The following is a 24,991-nucleotide window of genomic DNA, read 5'->3' as shown; positions in this document are numbered from 1 at the left end:
TCACTGTTTTAGTAGAAGTAGTTAATTGAATGGGAGAAATTCGATGAAATTAATTGTTACACGTCTCAAAAACAGTAACCTTGGAGGCTGTTTACTTTTTAATACATACAAAAATTCACAAGTGGCTCTTCAGATCAACCAACAAAGAAAAGTAATTTGGGCTGGGAGCAAATTTGAGAATTTTAAGTATAAATAGAAGACACCAAATTGATCAGAAAATTCACTCAAAAGTTACAGTTGTTTGAATATTTACATACAATTTTTGTATGAACAGCAGCCAAAATTGTATGGAGACTTGTATGGGTGAACCAATGACGCAAAATAGCTTATTTGGTCATAGGGAAGGCCTCCACAAAGTTTGAGCCAAATCAAAAAATACAAAAAAAATAAAAATGGTCGAAATCGACCGATTTCGTAGAGAGTTGCTCACACTTAAAAATTAAAAATCTTTAAAACTCAAATAAAATAGAAAACTTAAAAACAAAAAACCAAAAAACTTCTTAATTAAACTTCTTAGAGACATGGCGAGTATTCTTACAAAAACACCCTTTTTCATTGCACAACACTTTTCTTAGTCGTCCACGCGGTGCTCTCCTACGCCTCACCGCGGTCATCCCGCATGTGGGACTGGGTTCTGTTACTGTTTCGATTTGGTTCACAGTTTGTGTTCAGAGTAGCAGGATTCGATTGCTGCTGTCATTCGTACGCCGGCCGTTGAACACTTCGGTTCGCTGTTCCGCGCAGTCCAGTCGCGTGCGCAGATTTCGGGCCGGACTCCTTCGGGGTTGAGAAGCAGTTCTTTTTTTTTTGTGGGACCAGTGATAGTTGTTGGAGTTTATCGGTCTGCTGGATTACGGAAATTTCGCTTCACGATGGGTGAAACCAACCTGGAAATGCGCTCCCGAACCGAGGACGGAGGTAAGGAGGATTGAAATGCGATACTTTATCGGCGGACAGTAGTGTAAACATTAAATTGAAATGGATATTGCAATGGTTGGGTTTATAAATAGATCTGCGTTTAAAGTTGAGACTGCGATTGCTGGATAGCGGAAGTTCCGTTTGTAGAGAAGTTGGTAATTTTAGGGAAAGGGTAGTGTCATTGCTTTGTTTCAACGGCTTAGATCGCGATTAAGATAGTGACTATTTGTGTATGACAAAATTCTCCAAAATTTGTCTTAAGTAGTTGGAAAATCCATTAGAAAAAGTGAAACCGTTCCAGCATCTTTTTAAGGAGTGTTGTTTAAGTCTCATTTAGTCCAGTGTCACCCTCCCTAAGGGGGTTTAAAGTGATTTCTTCAAATTCCACCAAATTTGGGAAAGTGTTGTTAACGAGCCATTCGTAAACCACGTGGACTCTTTTGGAAATACGCTCAAGTGATTTAAAAAAATCCAAGATGGCGGTCAATATGATGGTAACGAAATATTGAAAAAATGCATTTTATTATTGAACAGGCAATCAACTATTCAAATTTGACTAAAATGGGGTCGCAGAACTATAATTTTATGTTTAAAACAAGAAAAAGAAAACAAATGAATAAAAATTATTCGTGATTCGAAATTGTACACCTGTCCAGTAGGGTGTCCAGAAAACATGAACCCCTGCCCCACCAGCGAAAAACGGTTTTTAAAGTTATTTTTAGCATCTTTGAGAAATTTGAGCGAATTTGGTTAAGATTAATTCATTGATACCCGAGCCGGAAGTTTGTTTTTCATACAAAAATTACATTTTAAAAATGCGAAAAACTTTTCAGGGTCGAGTTTTACAGCTTTGGTATGGTCTAAAAAGTTTTAGATTGATTGTTCATACATTTTTTCGATTTTTCTAATACAAACTTCAACTTTGAGTATCAATGGGTAACCGGTTGACCGATTTTGCTCATATTTGGCACAAAGTCCTAAAATAGGTCAAGGAACAATATTCAGCTTGTGAAGCGAGGTTTTGAAATAAAGTTCTGGGCATTCTGCTGTCCAGTTGTTTTGCAATCATTAGTTTCCAAAATATAAAATTATCGATAAAAATTTATTTTTTCGTAAAATTTTGTTTTTGCGGTGCTGTACGTCGGAATTTTATAAAAATTCAAAACATTTTTAAAATTGCCCAAACATGCTAAATATGATTATCAATGCAGAAAAATGCTTTTTAAATTATTTTCAGTAGATTCAGACTCAAACGTAAACTTTGAAAAATATTTGCAACGGTCTTATTTTATCCAAACAAAATACTCAAAAACCCCTTTTATCATTTATGCTCAGCGCACTAGCTGTAAACCATTTTTGGGATTTTTTGTTCTTTGAAAACAGTTTTCCTGATTCTAACAAGATCTTGACCACTTTCCTGTTGTGCAAACGCTTACCAGCAGGAGCTATAGGATGCTTTTCAAAGAAAGGAAATCGATAAAACGCTGGAATCTGATTCGACAGCTGTTAAACTGTATGACACTTTAACAGGAAAAGTAGGGTAACAGCATCTAATTCCAGCGTGCCTCTAATGTTGGCAGGTCGGAACTTTGACATTCAATTAAAGCTAATTAAAAGCGTTTTCAACTGAAATCGAGTGATAAATAGCTCAGTAAGAAGTGAGCAAGCAAGTTTTTATAAAAAGTTTTGCAAAATTAGTTGTTTAAATAGTGAAAATCAGCAAATTCGATGGAGTTAGGAGCGAGTGCTAAACCTGCAAAACATACGAGAATTTCCCCCAAGTGTTTTTTTCTGGTTTTTTGTTTTTGCCTTCCTCACGTTACTGAGGAAAGGCTATAAAATCCCCTGAAAAATTAACTTCTCAATAAGACCTCCTAGACCCACCTTCATGTATACCTATCGACTCAGAATCAAATTCTAAGCAAATGTCTGTGTGTGTGGTGGTATTTTGATCAAAAAATTGTCACTCGATTATCTCGACATTGGCTGAACCGATTTTGTCCGTTATGGCGTCATTCGATCAGTCTTGGGACCCAAAAGTTATGCTAAAAAATGATTTTAACAAAAATCCGGAAAATTGTAAAACGGGTGGTTTTTGCAAGAAACCCTGCCATGCTATTTTCAGAAAGGTATTTAAAAGACCTTTCCAACGCGTTTAAGACATTGAAGATCTGACAACCCTAACAAAAGTTATAAGTACTTAAGTGTTATGTTTACGCTTTTTGGAGGCCGGATCTTAGATATGTTGATGAAAACCTTGTCCGGATCTCTCATGCGACCTATCGTTGGATAGGTATTCAAAAGACCTTTCCAACGCGTCCAAAATATTGAAGATCTGACAACTCTATCAAAAGTTATAAGCACATAAGTGTTATCTACGCATTTTTTGGAGGCCGGATCTCAGATCAAGCATGAATTGAGTTAAAGATCTGACTACCCTATAATAAGTTGTAAGCACATAAGTGCCCTGCAACATGAAGATTTGACTACCCAATCTAGTGGTATGAATAAGAAGTCAAATTGATAAAACACTGAAAAACGCCGCCATTTTGTGTCTATTTTGGATAGCACCCTTTAAATGTGAGGAAGGCACCAACCACCTAAAGGTGGATTAAGTAACGTTTTTTGGTTTTGTTTTGGTAAGATGTATCGACAAAGTTTTTTTTTTTAATTTGTAACATAAATTGTTAAGCAAACACAAATTGTTACAGTTTCAAAATAGCTGTATCTACCCTACATTGCTTTGCTATCGGAATCGGAAAGGGTTGTTTGCTCTGCTATTATCAAACTTGATAGTTTGATAGAATTCATAAATTATGCAGATTCGGTACGCCGTAAAGAAGTTGAGTCTATTCTCATTCTACCTCATTAAGGGTTGCTTCTAACTTAGAATTTGTACGTTTCAAATATTGAACTGTTCTTACGACGGTACTAGTTTTATGAAATGTCTTGTCATGCCGTAAACAAAAACATTAAACTTGATTTGGTTTCTTTTACCTCGTGTTACAATCAAACGATTGCATTTACCAACCGTAACGCAAGCCTTCAGGCCATTTGTGTCAAGAACTTCGAAAATGTGATAACATTGAACTTGAACCTGCACAGTACTTTGCGTTATTTTGAGTATACATGGTTGTGCTGATAAGGATGCATTCATTCACGTAGGACGATTTACATTTAAAAAAAAACAAGTTGATTTCCGGTTTCATGGTGTTTTAAGTTTAGCGTTTAGTAGAATTGCAAGGCTTGCAGAAATGTCAATCAACCTGATCATTAAATCTAAATTATTTGCTTGTTTAAGCTACTTTGTCTAATTGAAATAAGTGCAATAAAGGTGAATTATGGCACATTTATCTTGTGGCGTGCGCAAACCCAAACACCGGGCACTTTCATTTGTATAGACAAGAGAGATGGCCAATTTAATGCAATTCCGCAAAACGCAATGCACCGCCGTGGATGCAATTTGGCATGTCACTATCGTACTCTGGTTGGAGCTAAACAAAAAAAAATCCAAAGCACTCCGAGAGGTAGGGTGCACTTATATGGTGCCATCTGTTGAGTTTAAAGGAAACAAATGTACCCTAAATCCCCTATGGAATAAGCCCAACTGGCAACCGTATACAAAGTGCACTTCCGATGATAGTAGGAGCCACACGTTGAATATCTGGCGGCTCGAACTTGCCCACTTGGAGGGTTGGCCACCGTCGGTAGTGTAATAGCCCTCTGGGTAATTCAACAGTCTACGGAAGATAAACTGACTGCTGCTGCAGCGCTCCAGTGAAAGTCATATCTTTGCGGTTACCCGTAATTTGATCTAATCTCCGATGCACCGCCAATCAAACGTGAGCGCCGGTCCACGTGCAAAAACGCGATAAGTGCACATAGTATTGACTACCTTTTCTTTCCGAGCAGTTGCAGTTAGTGATGGGCGTTTGTTGGCGACTGCAAGTCTGGCTCAACAATGTATTTTGCAAGAACGTCAATTGGAAATAAATGATAGATCTTGAACTACTTCAACTCGGAAGAAAGTTCCCACGATCGATTGGTTTCGATCGGGCATCAAGTGGCAGATAACCTCATCGTCACACAGCAAGTGTAGTGATAAGTTGTGGAATGTGCAGAGTTAATTGAGTCGTTAACCGATAGTATCTAACGCAGTGGGTTCGGTCTGGCAATGTAGTGCTGAAGGATCAAATTTCCTCTTGTTTCGGTCAATTAACCGACAATTAAAGCTTCTGGTGGTACTTGTGCTCAGTGGTTAGTATAAGCAGTGGAATGTAATGTTTTATTATTATTTATTTTATTTATATTTAGATAACGACAACTGGGGCGAAACGGGACTTTCCCTAATCACTTTGAATTTCTTAACTGATGTAGAGTAGAGTGGGGCAAAGGTGCGCACCCAATGGCAAACGTTCTGTTGCTGCACAGCCAAAAATCCGATGGTAAAATCGCATGCACATCACCTTCGTCAAAATAAACACTTAATATTACACACTGCATGTACAATTTTTCTACTCACAAAAAAAAAGTTGCAACCGACGGGATTCAAACCCAGCACCAACAGTAAGGGCTGGCGCCTTAGCCCGCTCGGCCATCAGACCAATGAAGAATTGTAAGGATAAACGCATATATGAGCTTGACATTTCGGTCAAGTAGGTTTCCCATACTGATGGGCTACATATTTGAGGGTGTAATATTACATAGAATTCCATAAAATAATGCAACATTTATTTTACACCCAGGTCTTTTACACGCAGCTGGATTACTACTTTATTTGCTGTGTGGTGACCATACAATATTTTTGATTCATTGTACATATATTCCAAATGGTACCCTTGTCCATGACCTTCAAAACGTAGTACTAGAATTTACCTCAAATCGCTTACATCTCGAGAGCCAGATAATTGCTCTAAAAAATGAAGTGCGCACCTTTGGTAAAGTGATTTTCCAGTTAATTTTTGTGTAAGAGGCTCTAAGAGTTAAAATTTCATCATGTTTTCAGTTGGGGGTTGTTTTTTACCCCAAATTAAGATAATTTTATGGTATAGTAACTAATTTAAACTAAGCAGTACTTATGTAACTAAAGTTTCAATTTTAGGGTTAAAAACCTTCCTATTTTCGAATAATTTTTATTTTTTGGTCCTATTTGGCAGAAATACTATTTTTTAGTGATTTATCAATTTTATGACAAATAAAAGTTATCCAATGTGTTTGATTTTTTAGTATTAGTGCGCACCTTTGCCCGCAAATTTCTTTTTAGAAAAGTTGTAATAACGAATTAGGGGGCAATTACCACCACTAGTTCATTAATTAAAAATTAAATAAAAACCAGAACTTGAGACTCTTGGAGATGAGAGAGAGATGTAAAGATCTGCAACTGCTCACATTTGACATGTGTATCCCGCGGTGGTCGAGTCAAGTCGGAGGATCTTCCTCCGGCCAGGCCTGGCGCAGCAACGGTTTTGGTGTCTTTGGTTTTGTGTCTTTGTCTTTGGTAGAAAAAACCTGTGCGTTTAAGTTTTGTTTTAGTACTTGTGCTTTCGTGTCTAGTGGTTAAACAATGAACTCACCGGATGGCCTCCGCCATTGCGCTCTACAGAATTCTCGGGTTGGCGCGCTTTGCCAACTTGGAGGTTCTGGAAAGGAGTTCATTTCTAGCGTTTTGTGCAGATCTTACAATTGATTAATAATTACCACTATTTGTGACACTCCATGCACCACCAACCAAACGACCTCTTTTGACGTTGAGCGCGGTCCTTTGCGTTTAGTTTGGATGGTGAATTGTTGGGACCAACTCCCTGACACTAAATTAACAATAAAAGACACTCTTTAGACACGACTCACATTGTTAAAGACACTAAATTACCATTTCGCCGCTACTGGAATGCTGTTAACATTCAACACTAATATAACAATTTCACTGCACTATAAATTACAAGACTTTTACAGGTGAGACTAGAATATGTGTAACGGATTCTAGTCGGTAGCGGCAAATGAGGACGATTCAAAATGAAGAAGTCCCTTTTATAAAATTTTAAGCTTTTGTTTGCGTATTTCGAAATTGACGCAATAGAGATGTGAGTCGTGCTTGCCGAAGGGATAGCTTGTGTGTTTGTTTTTATGTTGTTAAAGTGTAATGGTTAGTTACAATGTCCTAACTTGTCCCTACGGTTCAGTTTGACAGGATTATGCAAAGCATTGTAACCAGAGATTGTACTACGTACAAGCGATAGGTTACAAAGTCTTGGTAAAAAATAAGAAGAAGAGGAATTTCAAAAATTCTTTAAGGGTTAGCAAGGTAATTGGCTAGGCTAAACATTAGGTTTCAAAGATTTCGTGATCCTGAAGTTTTGTAAATCTTATTTTGTAAACTTCAAATACTAGATCAAAATGGACCAAAAGTGACTTTTCCCAATGACTTCCATAAACTTCAATTTTTTTACTAAATTTTTGTAAATACATAAAATTGACCCTAAGACAAGTCTAAAACTCAAATATTACCTGTTTAGGTTGAAATTAAGTATTTAAAAGGCTGGTGCGCACCTTTGCCACGTGCGCACTTTTGCCCCGTATTACTCTACTAATTATGTTGTTCTGTGTCTGTTCCAACTGAAAACAAGCAAAAACATCAAAATATTGTGCAAAAGTTTGAAGCAAATCCATTTGAAAAGAGCCTAAACCGAACAAAAGTTCTCCGAAAGTTCTGATGAGCCCGAATCATTTTTCTGGGGGTTCCTTGGCCAAAATAATTAGGTCCGTATTTTTTTGTTTGGTTATTAGGGAGACCCACACCGTGCTAGGGTGGTGCAAAAAATTGAAATTTTCGTATTTTTTCGTAAAAATTATTTTTTCAAAAAATCATATCTCCGCGCCATATCATCCGATTTTAGCTGTCTTAAACGCAAAAGAAAGTTGATAAGTTTGGCTATTTGGGAAAAATAGTAAGAAGTTTAAAAAATTTAGCTTAACAGAAAACTTAAAATGGTGTCTGGACCAAAATTTCATATAAAAAAATTGGCGATGTCGAACCGTACGTTTCGAAATATGATTTTTTTCAAAATAAAAACTGAGTTTTTCGACGCTCAGGAACAAGAAAATGATGAAATCGGAAAAAATCAACTTTTTAACTAAAACTGCGATAACTTGAAATCGGACGAAATGACGCGGAGATATCGGAATCGACGTAACACCTTATAATGTGGCCCTCTTAAACCTTGCGGTTTCGTCAACGGATCCACAGGTGTGTATCGTTCTTTTTGCGACAAGACTCCGCCTCCCGGGTCTCCTAAGTGTGAAGGTATGGCACGGGGAGAGGGCACCGAATACCTATATTTTTACACTTAGAATTTTTTGCGTCCGCCTCGGGATTCGAACCAGCGACCTCTGGATTGTGATTCCAGCGCGCGGTCCGATTGATCCACACGCGGAGATATGATTTTTTGAAACAAGTGGTTTTTGCGAAAAATTACAAAAATTGCCATTTTTCGAACAACCCTAGCACAATGTAGGTCACCCTATTGGCCAAACAAAAGAAATGAGCGTCTAATTATTTTGGCCAAGGAACTTCCCGAATAATTTTGAGCCCGATCGGAGAACTTTTTTTTCGGTTAGGATTTTTTCAAATGGAATTGCTGTATGGCTAGAACCGCTGTCCCAATTCGCCCCATTTGCCGGAACGCATATGAAAAGATTGTGATGTTCTCAGGAATGCATTATTTGCCAATAAAACATATTCGTCATGAAGTTTGGGAAGAATGTAGTTTTTTTTGTATTGAATCAATTTACAATTTAATTACTGTGATAAAATACGATTTTGTAGTCTCATTTTTAACTGAATGAATTCAGTGATATCTACACGCAAACCAGAAATCCGTGAGGGCGGCCCTCCCAATTTGAACTGTGTGGGACAACGATGAACTTGCGCGGAAATCCCTCCCGACTTGAAAGGTCTCGAAAATTCACGCTCACCATCACAGGAAAATGTCGCAATCTTTCAATTTCATTGACCAAGAATGTAGACACTCGAAGGGTAGTTGTATCTCAACTCCGATCAGCACAAATTCACTTGGTAGTGTGGTGCAGGAGTGACATGACTCAAACAGATTGAACAGTTGAAAAATTTACTGTTTTTTAATTGTTTTGTCAAAATGACAAACTGCCTCCTGATTTCTAGAACGAAGTATTGGATGTTGTAGGCTCTTTTGAAAGAGCACAAGTTTTTGAATCAAACTGCATCAATAACTCAAAAGTGTTGAAAATGCATATGGGACATTTATCTGATCAGGGGCAGTATACAAAAATTTACAAAATATCATTCTCGGATTAATTTTCGCAAAGACGTAAGAGCCAATGATAAACAAAGCCTTTTTTGCTTAGGTATTCGACCTACTTACGGAAAATCAATTTCAAAAATGCTTAAGATTGTTCATCTACACGTCTTCGAAGTGCCCCGAACTAGAAATGAACTAAATTTTATTACAATTTGGAGAAAAACGAATATTAGTGTCGGAGGCCACGGTGGCTCTTACGGCTTTTTGAAAGCTCATCCGAGAATGGATGTTTGAAAATATTTGTTTTGCTAAACTTTTTGTTTTGTACAGATTACCAAACTCAAAATTTGTAAAATAGATAAAAGTCTTTTTTTAATTTGCATGCATAAGCGTTGTACAATGTATTCTGAATAATTTACAATCTATTTAACAGGTTTTAAATGTAAATTAAATATTAGGCAACATTTTTGCATCCTTGAAATAAATTTTGCAATTGCCTAATTCTAAATTAAATCGTCGTGGTCGTGCTATTTTGTCGCCATTTTGTGCAGCTCATAATGCCTTAGCATTTGACATGCTCAGATCTTCAAAATTCGATTTCAATCCTGGGATATTCAATAAAAACCAAAAAAACTCCGTGCATTGTTGTCACTCTTCATACGAAAGAAAGTTAAATTTTATCGTGCTGTCTTGACGATTCCAGAAAATTGCTATAAGTGCAACCCAAATTCAATCAAACTCCGGAACGATACAACAAAATCAAACATTAAAACGCGTTTTACTCGAAAAGTCAAAAAGCGACGTGCGACAAGATAGTATGACAATATCGATTTGACGTTGATAATAAGCTTCAAGTAACCCAAAATACAGAAAATATCATAACGGCATTTAAAAGTTGCGCAAATTGACGTATAGTTCACTTTATTGCACTTCATCGCCGTTAAAAACCATGCGGGCTGGGAAATCCCAAATTTCCAAACCGTCCATAATGTAAACATAGCCTTAAAACAAGCTCAACGCAGAACGCGTCAACCGGTTTATGCGCGCTCACAGTTCGCTCACAGTACACGAGTTCTAGTCGCTACTAGTTACACTAGCCAGCAGGTTCGCACATTCGTAAAGTTATTCACATTTCCTTTCCAGCAGGTTTTTAAGGTATAGCAGGCCTGAAGCAAGGTATCTTGTTATAAAAAAACCTCCCGTGCCAAAAAGTCCACTACGAGTGATCTCGGGAAATACGGTTTTACCCTGAGTCGGGCGGAGAAGAATACACCTAGTTGTCAGTGTCAGCCACTTGCGAACTGTCAGTGAGAGCCGCCTTCATTTTTTGTTACTGTTTTTATTTGGTTAGAGCAGTATTGTATTTGATGGACAATAAATTTGAAAAAGTATTTTAATTTGTAAATGTATTTTTGGACTGAGACCGTTCATTAAATGCAAAAGAGGCCAAAAATATGTAATAAACGTTTATTTATTTTTTGCTAATTTTTATTAAAATTCTGTTTAAAATGTGTTTTCATGAGATATACTTCCTTATGACCATAAATCAAACAATGTTATGTTATACATACATGTGCTTAAACTAAGACTTATTAAGTTGGTAGTAGTAGTAGCAGAGGTGCATCGGCACGGCACGGGTGCTGCTCTTGTTCTTCTAAGACTTAAAAACACCGTGTTTTTAATCAAAGTACGCGCACGGGCACTGTGTCAGAACTTTGGCTGTACGTGCAAATGTCAATTTTATTTCTGGTTTCAATTTTGTTTTGTTTTTTTGATTTCAAAAATGTGTAAAATGAGGCTTAACTAAACCGTACAGTGAAAAATTCATCAGTTATCCGTGTGTGGAACAAATGTAAAATATCCGGAATATCTGCCAAGTGAGCTACGTTAAGAAATTCGGATGTTTGAGGAACATTTTTAATGGAAACCCGTTTATTGCGTATTCTTTGCCCTTTTCTTTTTTGAACCTGTGCTGTGGGATTTCCATATTAGGAAACAACCAATCGTGCGCTTTACTAGCAAATATATCCATTTCATTGTTGTTTAAGGTGAGTTTTAATTTAATATTTTATTGTTTGTTGAAGATCTCAGATTGAGCTTCAGCGCTACACCAGTTCATGAAAAGAACTGGCCTAGTTCAAAATATAAGTGAAGTATAGTAGAAAAAAAACATGTACAATTTTTCAAAGAGCCGCTAAGAGTTCGGCACGCGTTCTCGTAAGGTGGTAAAAACACCACGTTCTGTGCCTCCTAGATGTGCATATAAGAACGGGAAGTGCAGGTACAGTTCGTTCAAATGCATGTCTGAGTAGTAGTCAATGTGTTAAAATATATAAATCGTTCAGTAGAACCCGAGCTTTGAGGGAAGTGACGCAAATTCTCTGGGCGAAAATGAGAACAAAGAGGGGAAAACGGCGAGCTGGAGGTTAACACGGATAGATAGGAAGCGGAACCGTTTTCGTAAGCCACCGTTTTTTTCAAAAAATCACTCTGCAAAACCGGCATCTTGGAAGAATGATTACGTCACAGCGAATTCACTTAACTTCCTCCACAGCTCGGGTTTTGAATTTTATTGCAACCAGAATGGAAAAGATGGAAAACAAAGTTCGGCAGTACCGGCGTTCACACCGACGTAGTTCCTCCGCTGTCGGGCGTGGTTCCGGATTAAAAACAGAAGAATCGCTCTCAAGAAGCAGGAAGCAGCAAAGAAAATACTAACCCCCCCCCCACACGCCTGTGGAGTCACGAAGGAACAAGGCAAGGCGGTACTCTACAGTTCGGCTGAGCTGAGGAGGTTCTTCAACGAGTTCAGCATCCAGTTGAAACTCAGCAAGACCCACTCAGATCAATTAAAAGGGATAGGTTTCATGTTGCTGTCATTTGTTTGAAAAAATATTATCATTATTTTAAATGTAACTTTCATGATTCCCGGTCCAAACCTGGTCTCAGCACGGAAGAGGACCTTAAAAAATATGTTATGAATGAAAAAAAAAAAATTTCAGAGAAAGTTGCATCACCTGAGTCATGCACGATCTTGAGCACTGTTTTGAAATGTGCTGCAAGAAAATTTGAATTGTCAAGAAAGGCAGATGACGACTGACTGGAAATTTATATGCGAAGAGAAATTATCTTGCACAAAAAACAAAAACAACAACTAGAAAATGAATAAGAATAAGAAGTCCTCTTCGCTTCTCCCTCCCAGGTTTTACCCATCGAGTGGGGGATACTTCCTCCTCTCAGTGGAGCGAAACTACTCTCTGCTCTCTTTTGGTGCCAAGCCCTGGTTGTGATCACTTATTTGCTAGAGATGTTAGGGTCAACATGTGTTGATTAAATCAAATTTTGTCCGTGAACGTCGGTAACATATCTGTTCCAAGAATGAGAATAATTGAAAGATAAAACGGTTCACAGTCAACTTTTAAAAGAACAAATGCGAATGAACGCCTCAAATACTTCCATGCGTTCACTCACTCACTTGCTCATTCACTCACTCAGTCAATTAAGTGCTCATTACCTCATTCATCGGCTCACCTATTCACTCACTCAGTCGCTCGCTTGCTTACTCTCTCACTCATCCGTTAATCTTACTTGCTTGTTTACTCACTCACTCGTTTTTTTACTGACTCGTTTACTCACTCGCTAACTCACTCACTCACTTAAATGCTCGCTTAATTGCTTACTTACTTAAATCGCTCATTGTCTCACGAGCCCATTGATTTACTCGCGTCTTCACTTACTCGCTTGCTTGTTTCACTAATTGACTTAATCGTACATTGACTAACTCACTTGATCACGCAGTTACTCACTTGCTCGTTTGCTTCTTTCCCTAGCTTAGTACACTCAAACTCCGATGGTTTGACACCATCCAACTGAACGGGGTCACTTTTTAATTTGACACTCCTTTTATACGGAGTTCACACACACTATCAAACGTTTATTTTGATAGTGTGCGTAAGCGCCATGTAAAAAGTGACAGTTCGTCACTTTTTAGTTTGACTTTGACCAACCAAACTAAAAAAGTGTCAATCGAGAAGGTGACCACCCACCGAGGGTTGAGTGTAATAAGAATGATATCTTTAGTACATTGGTGTAATTTGGCGGTATGATTTCGCTAGCAATTGGCGCACTCTACGCTCAGAGTTGTTGGGCAAGAAAACATCCAGTCTTGAACTCGCCGATCTCTACAGAACTGCGATCACTTCCCGCCGCAGCGAGGTATACCCAGTGCGAAAGGGTTCCCCAAAACACCTGAGCGCGCGAGAAGTCGATCGCGAGAGTTCGCCAGAGTCACCTGAAGAGAGCCTGAACTCTGGCGGTGGTATAAAAGCAAAGATAAACAATTTCGCCGGACCTAGTACGGAGCGGGCACTGCTCAGGACAAGATCGCGACGGTAGATCACGGTGGCACAACAGTTACAAGTGCAGGTAGAGCAAGCAATTACAAGAAGTCGTGTGCAGACCGTGGTCAACGCGTGGGATTGTGCATGGAAACAAGAGTTTAAGCGCGACAAGTTGTAATTTATCGATCGCGAAAAAAAAGAACTACAAATCGGTACCGTGGAGTGAAGGTCGGCTTGGTTTATAGCGGTGATTGATGATTTGTATCCATTTGCAACGGAAAGTGAGAGTGAATGCAGCGTTGAAGATTGGACACAGTACCTGTGATAAATCGATAGACCGTGACGGCGATCTTTGATAGACAAACGGGGATCTACACAAAGTAGCAGTAAGTTGAAGTTCTTGACAAGAGTTAAATAGGTTTAAGTGGGTCGAACCCGTGACATTCGACGCAACCTTCAATTTGGGAAGCAAGAGAATGCTCAGTACAAGTTATACCATCAATATCGATTGAGCCCAAGTTCTTCACGATCAACAGAGATCTGATCATTTCTCCTATCGCGAACAACAACTTGTGATAAGTCACACTGTAGCAAATCCGCGGCATACTTCACACGTTAAGTCACTACTGTTTGCTCGGCGACGTAACGGCTTTTGGGAAGCCTTGGCCAAAGTGAAATCTCCCCAATTTGGGCAATTCCCGAACGTGACTATTTGCGTCGGCATTCGTCTGCAAGTGTGCCTCAATTAGCACGTGTACCGCTGATTTGTTGACTGATTATCACCACGAACGATTCATCAGAAACTCTCGATCTTGATCCGGCAGCCTTACTGGACAAGCTGAGCAAGCAACTGAGTGCAAATTTGCATTCCCAAATATTTACTCGCGACGAAAACATCCATCTTGTACAGCGATCTTGCGGAACGAGCCATGGAAGCTTCCATACGGACGTTACGTTACAGTTTAACGCCCACCCAGCTACGTTTTCGCGGGAAAGGGATCTCGAAATGCCCACCGCACGTGCAGTTTAGTGAAAGTTTTTCAATTCCGTTGCAAAACGTGCACTTAATAAAATCTCCAGCTATGGAAGCTGAACTGACTACTGGTCATGCATTGCTAGTCTTGCCGATGAACGCAAATTACCAAGTTGCGAACATGGTCATAAATCTGGCGGGCATTTGTAAACGAAACGTGTCGGCAAGCCATCATCCGTCGTCCTAATTGAGGTGGCTAGCGTGTGGCAGATATGACGTTTGTTTTGATTTCAGATGGGATTCGCCGTTTTCTCACCTGGGTTTTTGTTAACTGATACGATACGATACAGTGATTGTGCTAATATGATTGCGGCGCGTCTGCTGACTGGCGCGCCGTTCTAGAACCCTGGTGTGAATTAATCAGATCAAAATTTTAAATTACATATGATAAAAAGTTCAATACACGTGTAATAGGGTCCTAAATGCTTTGGTGGCTTGTAAGGAGAATTAGGGCGGTTCGTCGCTGTTGCATACAGGCTAAAACTGCATGCTATATGTGGGAGTAACGATCAGCACTAATTCTCCATACAAACTATAGAGAAAATCCATTCGGCCCTGTCTGAATATTTTTGAAAAATTCCTTAAACACCATGCTTCCTCTCGAGTTGAGCCTGTGCACACTGATATAAAAATACACGCCACTTCTATGAGATTTTTTTATTTTCAAGTTTAAAAGTCAAATTTTACGGTGATGTCACGATTTTTTTTCGTTCATAATTTTGAGGAAATAGGCTTAGATGTTACAAAAAGACTGACGAAAAATGCAGGATGGTATGTCTCTCCTAAAAAAAAAAAATCATTTACTAAAACTGTTTTTTTGAAAAGTGGTCTTAACGTCAAAATTTTTAAAAACCGATAGTGCGAATCGATTCGCCGTACAACTTTACATAAAAGTCTCCATATTGACCATTGTCCTTTGTCCAATCCTTGGGAAGATTCAGCGCTTAAAAATTAAAATGTCGAAAAATAGTTTTTTTTGTGGTTTTTTGAAAATTTCTATATGACAGACTTGATTTTTGAGTCTCGTAAATATTTTTACCGGAAAGCTCGTCCAATTTCTTATAAGTTTGCCTTTGGCAGTTTTTTTTTTAATTTGACTCGTTTTAATATTTGCGTAAGCTTATTTACTACTCAGGTTTCTACCACACTAAAAAGAATATTCTATTTTCAGTTATGAGCAATGTATTTCAGCTTATATCTGTTTTCCCATACATCCAATTGAAAAGCTGTCAAAGGAAAACTTATGAGAAATTGGACGAGTTTTCCGGTAAAAATTTTTACGAGACTGAAAAATCAAGTCTGTTATATAATTTTTTTTCCAAAAACCACAAAAAAAACTATTTTCGACATTTTAATTTTGAACCACTGTATCTTCCCAAGGATTGGACATAGGACAATGGTCAATATGAAGACTTTTATGTAAAATTGTCTGGCGAATCGATTCCTATTACCGGTTTTAAAAATTTTGACGTTTAGACCACTCTTAAAAAAATATTTTTAGTAAATGTTTTTTTTTTTATTTTTTTTTAAGAGAGACATCATCCTGCATTTTTCGTCAGTCTTTTTGTAATATCTAAGCCTATTTTCTCAAAAATTTTGAACGAAAAAAATCGTGACATCACCGTAAAATTTGACTTTTAAACTTAAAAATCAAAACATCACATAGAAGTGGCGTGTATTTTTATTTCAGTGTATTTTTTCAGAAAGCCCGTCCAATTTCCTAAAATTTTGTTTTCGACCACTTTTTGGTACAATGCAACGGCCTCGAGATACAGTAATTTTTAAATTGTAAAATACAAAAATATTTAAATAACTTGCGCCCTTCTCAAATGTTATTTTCGAATACAATTGGCTCCATATATACAAAAATGGCTTATTTAGGCCTAAAATAACATGTCTGGAGTTTTTTTTGAAAAGGTCCAATAAACCAAATTTCCAGTTTTTGCTTTTTGGGTGTTTTCAGAACCACCTTGAGTCAGGGGTATTAAAAAACACCCAAAAAGCATAGACTGAAAATTTGGTTTATTGGTCCTTTTCAAAAAAAACTCCAGATGTCTACAAAGTTTAATTGAAATCGGAGAGGGTCGGGTACAAAAGTACCAGAAAAATTCCTTATTTGAGCTGGAATTGCTCTATATTTTTTTTGTGTCATAAAAATTCCAAAATTGTGTGTTAAATATTTTAAATTTCAAAACTGATTTTGAATTTTTGAAAATATGTTTGGTGAAAAAAACACAAACATTGATATAGAAGTGCGCACCAACTATTTAGATACTTAACTTGTACCTCAAAGGATCATATTTGGGTTTAATTTTTTGAATTTGCGAAAAGTAAAAAAATGTTTGTGTAAGTTACGCTTACGTGCCCAGCTTATCGAGGAAGGTGGGGCTATAATATAGACGTTTTGAAAATAACGTCGTCAATGGACACCCCCTGACCAAATAAAGAAAAATAAATTAAGGATGGTGGGGCAGCTGCCCCATCTTGCCCCACCATGTGCGGTGGTTACGGGCAAAATGCAATTTTTGGTGTTTTGATCTAATTTTTGAAGTTAATTAAATAAGGATAACAAACCACGAAATCATTGAAACCTTTTAACTAATGTTTAGCACAGCCAATTGGAGCCTAACATTTCAAAAGGGCACATAAATTTTGTAAACAATAGTGTAAAAGGGACACACCCTTGTTTAAAAAGTTATGTGCCCTAATGAAATGGCAAGCACGAATTCTTCTTTATATTTTTTACCATCTGTTTTCACAAAAAGAAATTTGCGGGCCAATGGTACGCATTAAAATTTCCATACATTTTTGTATGAAGGATATTCAAAATAAGCGAAAATGTTGATATCGAATACATCATATCATATTGATTCACCTAAACCTAAAAATAAAATTTCATCATAAAATTCTAATTATTCAAATACAGAGGAACCTCTTTTTACGCGGTGCGTTACGTTTTTCTTATTTGTCGATTTCTCTGGAACGATGCAACATTTTTGCAATCTTTTAAATGCAAATTGTAGGTTTTGTTCAGATCTACAAAACTCTTTTTGAAGCTTCAAAAATATGGTTTTAGAGTAATCGACGAAATAAAAAGCCTAATGCCACCGCGCAAAAAGAGGTTTCTCTGTATGTTAGTTTACCATAAATTTATCTTTATTTGGGGTAAACAACAATTTGTATGACAATTCCGCAAAATTCTATGAAGAATTGGATGAAAAAAACTATTTATTATTATGCATGGACTTAGTTTGACTCAAGCCAAAATAAACAAAGGAAAGTCGATTTGCGAAAAAGTTTAGAATTATTGCTGTGGTTTTTAAAGGGATGCAAAAACTCAAACTTGTAACATTAACAAGGTAATTATTTTATAATTACCTAATTCGTGCTTTTTAACTAAGATTCACGCTTCACAAATTGTCATATGAAAACATCTCAGGCAATAAAAAAAACTCCCCGGATAAGTTCACAATAGCTCAATCAACAATCGTTCATTAAGCTACACCGGTTGGATTCGCCAATTTTTTTTCGCAGTCAAATCACCCAGATGCCATTGTCAGCCGGACAGTGTGGACAACAATTTAATCTGTGCACCTTCATAGTCGTCTGGCCTACTACGGGGCATCACGAGAGCATGTCGAAAACTTTCGTGTGATGGATAGTTTTCTATCTGTCCGTTGCAAACTTGTTCCATGACAACCTGAATGACGCTATTTCGCGAGAGTTTGATTGAATGTTGGGACATCCCTCTGAAAATTAGTTATTAAAAGGGAGAGTAGGTTTCTTACGTAGGAACATATCTTAAGTTTTTTTTTGAAAAGGTCCAATAAACCAAATTTCCAGTTTTTGCTATTTGGGTGTTTTTGAAACTGCCTTGAGGGGTATTAAAAAACATCCAAAAACAAAAACTGAAAATTTGGTTTATTGGTCTTTTTAAAAAAAAATAAAAATAATAATACAGATATTTCCAATCGATTAAAATTTAATTTTTAAAATTGAAGTAGGGGAGTTTGGGGTAATATGGACAGTGGGGGTAATTTGGACACCCCTTTAAAAATCACGTTTTCTTCGGATATAAAGTGAAAACGGCAATTTAAGTGATAAGGCTAGTACTAGTAATGGCCTAGGAGTATGGACAAACCAAAAAAGTTGGAATAGGTTAAGTAGTTTTGGTATAATGTGTAAAAGTTTCCAAAGGCCGGTTGGCACTGCCTTAAATTCTAATATTTGAAGGTTAGGAAATAAGGTTTTGCAGGGGTTATATGGCAAAAAAGTGGACATTTATTGTTTAAGGGGGTTGCTTGGACGATGCCTGAGATATGTACGCATAAAAATTGTGCATTTTATCCATTTTTATCATCAAAAATGGCAAATTATGATAGAATATGCTATGGGGGTAATTTGGACATGGCTTGTGGGGTAATTTGGACATACCTGAAAGTCTACCTGTCAGGCAACAAAAAGTAACTTTCATGGTTGGATGAGTTTTTAAAGGGATTTAGATAAATTTAGTGGGATTTAATATGTCAAAACAATCAAAAATGAATGTGAGCAATGAGAAGTTTCACAAAACCCCTATTTTTTAATTTAGATAAATTTATTCCAATATTCGAATTGATGAAAATCTGATTACTGTACATTTGGCGTTCAACAAGATTTTAATGTTGATTGCTTTTAATTAACTTCTTTGACATTTCTAATTTCTATGCTGGTTTACAATAATATTTAAATTTGAAGGGCTACAGAATGTAAAAATTAAAAAAATGATATTTTCAGGCTAATAAATTCTATATAAAGATTGATTTATATAAACATAAATGATACCTTAATCACTAAAAACAAGTATAGTGTGCCTGATCCAGCATCAATGTTTAAATCATTTCAGTATTAATGATTAAATTATGTATACTACACTGAACTATTTGTTATCTTCCTATTGAATTATAGTTCTATCACAAAATCATTATTTAAACCATTGATGAAATATTGTGAGCAACACTTCAAAATATAAAGCAATTACAAAACCAGGTTGAAGGATAAAAAACATGCTCAAAAAATCAAATGTTAAACTTATTCTTCAACATGTGTCCAAATTACCCCACAAAAGGTGTTCATATTACCCCACAAGGCATGTCCAAATTACCCCACAAGGCATGTCCAAATTACCCCATAGGGGTGTTCATATTACCCCCACACAAAAATGTGGGGGTAATATGGACACCTTTTAACTTTTGCGATAAAAATGGGTTTTTCATCAAAATTTATCGAAATGAATTACATTTTTCCATCAAATATGGTCACTATTATGCTCTGTTGTCATCCACATTCCTTTAAAATATCCATACAGCCCGTAACAGAGCAATTTCCTTAGGGTGTCCAAATTACCCCACACTCCCCTACCTTACTTGAAACTTTTTTTTAAATTATGAAAAGAAGTTTTAAAAAATAAATAAATAAAAATTTATGCGCATACCCTCTCTTCCAATGAAAGAAACATGATTGTTAAAATCTCGAATGCCACGCTTGGCTGAATTTAATATCCGTCCGCTAAAAATAAACTCCGCGAAATGACAGTCGTTGGGGGCCGGTCTTGACACCCGCAGATAGACATGACCTAGCCAAAAGCATCACGTGATCTCGGCGTATCGGGTTGGGGTCAAACAGCCTATCTCTCCGACTTTGACACCTCGTTGGCAAAATAGGTATAAACACAGTAGAAAAATGTGGTATAAAATTTGATTTGTTTTATTTCGTAGGAGAAGTGCAATTTATGTTTTTTTTAAGTTTAAATACACACTTTTTTGACATAAAATCATTTCATAATTCATTTAAAATTATGTAATATAACGATGATTTTAACAGTGAATTTAAATGCCGGCGGCCGCTACTGTGGGTCGAGGCACGACGCAGCTACGCGTTTTAAATAAATAGTAAAAATATTGAAAGAAGCTCACGTGATTTCGCGGATGGTGCACCGGAGGCTTGCCGGTTGTTTTCACTCGTTCGACACGTTGGATGCACGTGTTGGTACATGCCTGGGATATAGTTATTTGCCTCATTGGCTCGCGAAGCATGTGTTTTCTCCTGGTCAACACACAACAACAAATAACGTTTATGCGAGGAATTGAAGTTTAAACATATTAATTTCACTTTGATTTGAAGAATAACGATTCGGAGACAAATTGAATTTACAAAACCTGTATCAGGCATGTTGTCAATATTATCTAAGAGCAAATTAAAAAAAAAATGTTTCCAACGTTGACTTTGGGTCGTTAATAGTAAGTAACCGTTACTTTTAAGTCATGTTACAAATAAGGTTTCAAGTTTGCAACCAAAGATGATGAAGGTCTTATTCACGCAAATGAATCAAGTTTTTGCTATCCATTTTTTGCCCAGTGTCAAATAGGTTTAAGGTCAGCTGCTAATTTTGGTCATGTTCTTCCGACAGCATGAGTCTCAATGATCAGCATTTTTTTTGTATTTAATTTATTTATTTCTTGTTTATTGAACAATAGTTTGTTACTATTTGATTTCATTTTTAGAACTTTTTTTTAAATCATGATCTGCGGATAAGCTTAAAGCTTCCATACTTGTTTTGTTATCTATTATAGGGGATAACAATAAAAATATGCCTAAGCTTGCTTAAAACCAGGGGGATGCTAAAGACCGCCATCTTGGGTAATTAAAGTACAACTTTAAATTAGGTCAGCGGCCCGATGTGTGCTTGATAATCCCAACTTTAGTAGTTTATTTTGCAAATAAATTGATAAAAATCACCTTATAAACAAACACTTACTTTTAAGCGTACATTGCGGTGAAATTTTACATAAAAGACATAAAAACAACAATTGGGTACTAAAGCCCTATGTCAATTTTTATGTACAATGGTAAAAACTCGATCAAAACCCAATTCTGATCACTTTTTTCATTTTAATGCAAAAAATAAAAAATAAAAATAATGACAAGACAACATTTTTTCGATGGATCAACTATGGTCCCCTTGGAACGAGCTGTCAAGTAGGAACTTTTCTGTCGAGAAGGACCGCGAGGTTAATTTTTCAAAATTGATTTAAAAATCCATTTTAAACTCTTTGTGGTCGTACAAAGAGTCATTGTCCTCAGAAAAAAAGCTTTGTCGCTGTAAACAATAATATCAGCAATCGAAGCTTCATTTTAGGACCCAATTACTTTATTTCCATTTTATGACTGCAGTTTTTGTATTTTTTTTTACAGTGCGCAGTTTCTTTGTGACAGCTCCCTTTTGTTCTGGTGTCGAAGTTGACAGCTTGTGTTAACTGCGGGGCCCGCAGTGCGGGCGAGCTGCCTGTAGTGAGATATAGATGTCGCCCCCTGCTTAAAACAGGTGCTGGTGGTTATGTTACCGACATGATCAGTATGGCAAAGAACATTGTAAGATAATAAAAATCCAGAGAAAGTCTTTTCAAAAATAACCTGAAAATCAAGCTTGTGGCCGATTCTGACGGTAAATGTCTCACCATCGGAGCTTCCGGCCACTGCTGTCATACTGTCTATTTTCATGCTCGGAAATAATTATATTTATCAAATTTTTGTCTCTAATGCCCAGAAACCCTTTCTTTTTCGTCAACAGTGACGGCAACGAGTGCGAAAAAGAGTGACTCCAAATGGAACCTGGACCCGATCCAGCGCGCCATGGGTCAGCTGGGCTGGTGGCACATCATGGTTTGCGCGGTGGTGTTCCCCCTCAAGTTTCCCGTGGCCTGGCACCAGATGGGCATCATCTTCCTGGGTGCGGCCATGAACTACACCTGCGCCTCGAACACGACGCTGGACGCCTGTTCGAAGGAATGCACCAGCTGGGAGTACGATCGCAGCGTGTTCACCTCGACCATCATCAGCGAGTGGGATCTGGTGTGCGAAAAATCTAATCTGGTCAATCTGTCCCAAACTATTTTCATGTTTGGCATACTGGTCGGTGGAGTGGTGTTTGGGTCGTTGGCGGATAAGTAAGTTATAGTTTGCGAGAAGTTTAATTAATGGTGTCTAATAAATTATTATTTTTCTTTTCTGATAACAGGTTTGGACGACGACCCCCTATGGTGGCTGCGGTCATCATTCAGCTCATCTCCGGTGTTGCGACCGTTTATATTCCGTGGTTCTGGGGATTCGTTGTTCTGCGCTTTATTACGGCCGTTGCCACCGGTGGAACGATGGTCACCAGGTGAGCTCGTGCTTGATTTATGCAAGTTCGCTGGAAATTAATTTTAATTTTTTTCTTTCAGTTTCGTTCTCATCATGGAAATCATTGGCCCCAAGTGGCGCGAGCTGTTCTCCGTGCTGTACCAGATTCCGTTCAACCTGGGTCATCTCACGCTAGCGGGATTCGCGTATTTCCTACGTGACTGGCACCACTTCCAGTTTGGAATATCGATCTTTTCTGTTCTGCTGATTTCGTACTACTGGCTGGTCCCGGAATCGCCTCGCTTCTTGTTCACCTCTGGTAACACGGAGCGAGCGGTCGAAGTGCTGGAGAAGGCTGCCAAGTGTAACAAACTGTCAACGGACAACATCCGTAGCGAGGTGGAGCAATTCGCCAAGACGAAGAACACTGCCGTAGCGGCCAAAGGCAACGTGTTCGATTTGTTCCGCACGCCAAACCTGCGCGCCAAAACCCTGTACATGTGCTTTAACTGGTTCGTCTGTGGACTTGCGTTCTTCGGCGTGGCCCAGTACATCGGACACTCGGGTGGTGACATCTTTGTCAACGTGGCCATCGGAGCCGCCCTGGAACTTCCCGGAACGCTCATCTGCATCTACATGATGAAGGCGTACGGACGTAAAAAGACCCTCATCACATCGAACACCGTCACCGGGTTGACCATGCTGGCGATCGCCTTCGTGCCACAAAACGTGACCTGGCTGAACGTTGGCCTTGCGTCGATTGGCCTCGTCGGCATGAGCATCTCCTTCCCAACGGTTTACCTGTACGCGGGAGAGCTCTTCCCAACGGTGGTGCGAAACGTTGGCATCGGAACAGCCTCGATGATTGCCCGGATCGGTTCCATGATTGCTCCATTCGTGGCCGGAATGGGAGCTCTTGCCTATTGGTTGCCGCCGGTAATCTTCGGTTTGACGCCACTTATAGGTGCGTTCTTTGTATTTTTCCTGCCCGAAACTCAGGGTCACCCGCTGCCGGAGACCATCGAAGACGGAGAGAACTTTGGCAAACGACGATCAACGGACGGAGTCGAGAACGGAAGGCACTAACTCTCAGAAAAATCCTATTTTAGTTTGTATTTCAGTGTTCGCTTGACACTCGCCACTCGCTCCACAAGGAGAGTTCATCTACTCCTACAGATACCATAACATTGAACGACGATGATTTCAGAAGGATCTACATCGCTCCTCAAACTCTCTCTTTGAACACTAACTCTATTTTAAATACTACTAGCGAAGCTAATCCGTTACGTTCTGTCGTATATGTGTACAAAAAAAGACAATGTTGTAGTTTTTAATGCCAAAATATGCCCATACGTGAATGATATTTTCGTGTAAGTGATACAACAATAAACCAATTTAAGATTTTTGAAATCTGAGATTTTTTTTATACGAGAAAGAAATACATTGATAAGTCAGCTTTGAACAAATGTACAAGGTTCCTATTTGGTGCTTACGTTGAAATCATTGAGTAAGATATGGAAAAGACTTGATATCGTCGCCATCGTGCTAACTTGTCGTACGTGCATTTTGGGCCAAATTGAGTTAAGAACGCCATTTTGTGCAGCTCACAATGTCTCACCTTTTGACCTTCACAGATCCCCAAAATTCGATTTTAATCCTGAGATATTCAACAAAAACCGAAAAAACTCCGTGCATTTTTGTCACTTTACATATGAAAGTAGTTTCAATCTTGTCGTGCTATCTTGTCACATCATGAAAATTGATGTAAGTGCGACAAAAGGCCAAAGGGATTTCAGGCCAGGAAAGTCAGGATGCGTTTGTCGCACGTACAAGCTAGACTACCGTAAACATTTGTAATTATAACTCGGGACTCCAGCAACCAACTTCAACCAAACTTTGGGACAATGCACAGAATGGTGAGCCAAACAAAACGTGTTTGTTATTGTTTACATTGCGTGCTCTCGTTTTTGAATATTCAAGGTCAAACATTAAAACGCGTTTTTCTCGGAACGTCAAAATGGCGGGTGCGACAAGATAGCACGACGACGTCGATATGACCTTGGCAGTTGAACAGACGACTTTTGAATTGAGATTCAAACCGCCGATTGTCTTAGCCACGGTGGCTTAAATTCGAGTGTGAGTGTGTCTTCGTAATCAACATCCGCTGACTGGCAGCGAAATTATGGGAAAATGTAATCAGTATCCGACTTGGATTATATTGTGGTGGTCGCGATAGCGCTGCCTTCCGCGACACATTTCAGAATGAC

At 38.2% G+C, this 24,991-nt stretch overlaps 1 protein-coding gene across 2 annotated transcripts; it reads left to right on the top strand.

The window, feature by feature from the left end:
• The first annotated feature begins 701 nt into the window (after positions 1–701).
• LOC120417543 (organic cation transporter protein) lies at positions 702–24,134 on the top strand. Of its 2 annotated transcripts, none has more exons than XM_039579625.2 (4): positions 702–918; positions 22,174–22,549; positions 22,621–22,764; positions 22,826–24,134. In XM_039579625.2, exons 1-4 carry the CDS (start codon positions 873–875, stop codon positions 23,808–23,810), a joined length of 1,551 nt encoding a protein of 516 aa, XP_039435559.1. In that variant the 5' UTR covers positions 702–872; the 3' UTR covers positions 23,811–24,134. The 2 variants fall into 2 exon arrangements, with proteins under 2 accessions (XP_039435559.1, XP_039435560.1); XM_039579626.2 differs by lacking the exon at positions 702–918 and adding an exon at positions 13,537–13,917.
• Positions 24,135–24,991: the final 857 nt, after the last annotated feature.

The sequence above is a fragment of the Culex pipiens genome, chromosome 3 (assembly GCF_016801865.2).
Source record: "Culex pipiens pallens isolate TS chromosome 3, TS_CPP_V2, whole genome shotgun sequence".
Classification (NCBI taxonomy): domain Eukaryota; kingdom Metazoa; phylum Arthropoda; class Insecta; order Diptera; family Culicidae; genus Culex; species Culex pipiens.
This window is presented reverse-complemented; position numbering and strand designations above follow the sequence as displayed.

What these genes read in the sequence shown, in the direction of transcription:
- LOC120417543 (XM_039579625.2), top strand. Translation starts at nt 873, where the DNA reads ATGGGTGAAACCAACCTGGAAATGCGCTCCCGAACCGAGGACGGAG. An exon ending in CTCCCGAACCGAGGACGGAG is followed by an intron (nt 919 to 22,173) that starts GTAAGGAGGATT and finishes TTTCGTCAACAG; the next exon opens with TGACGGCAACGAGTGCGAAA. An exon ending in GGTGGAACGATGGTCACCAG is followed by an intron (nt 22,765 to 22,825) that starts GTGAGCTCGTGC and finishes TTTTTCTTTCAG; the next exon opens with TTTCGTTCTCATCATGGAAA.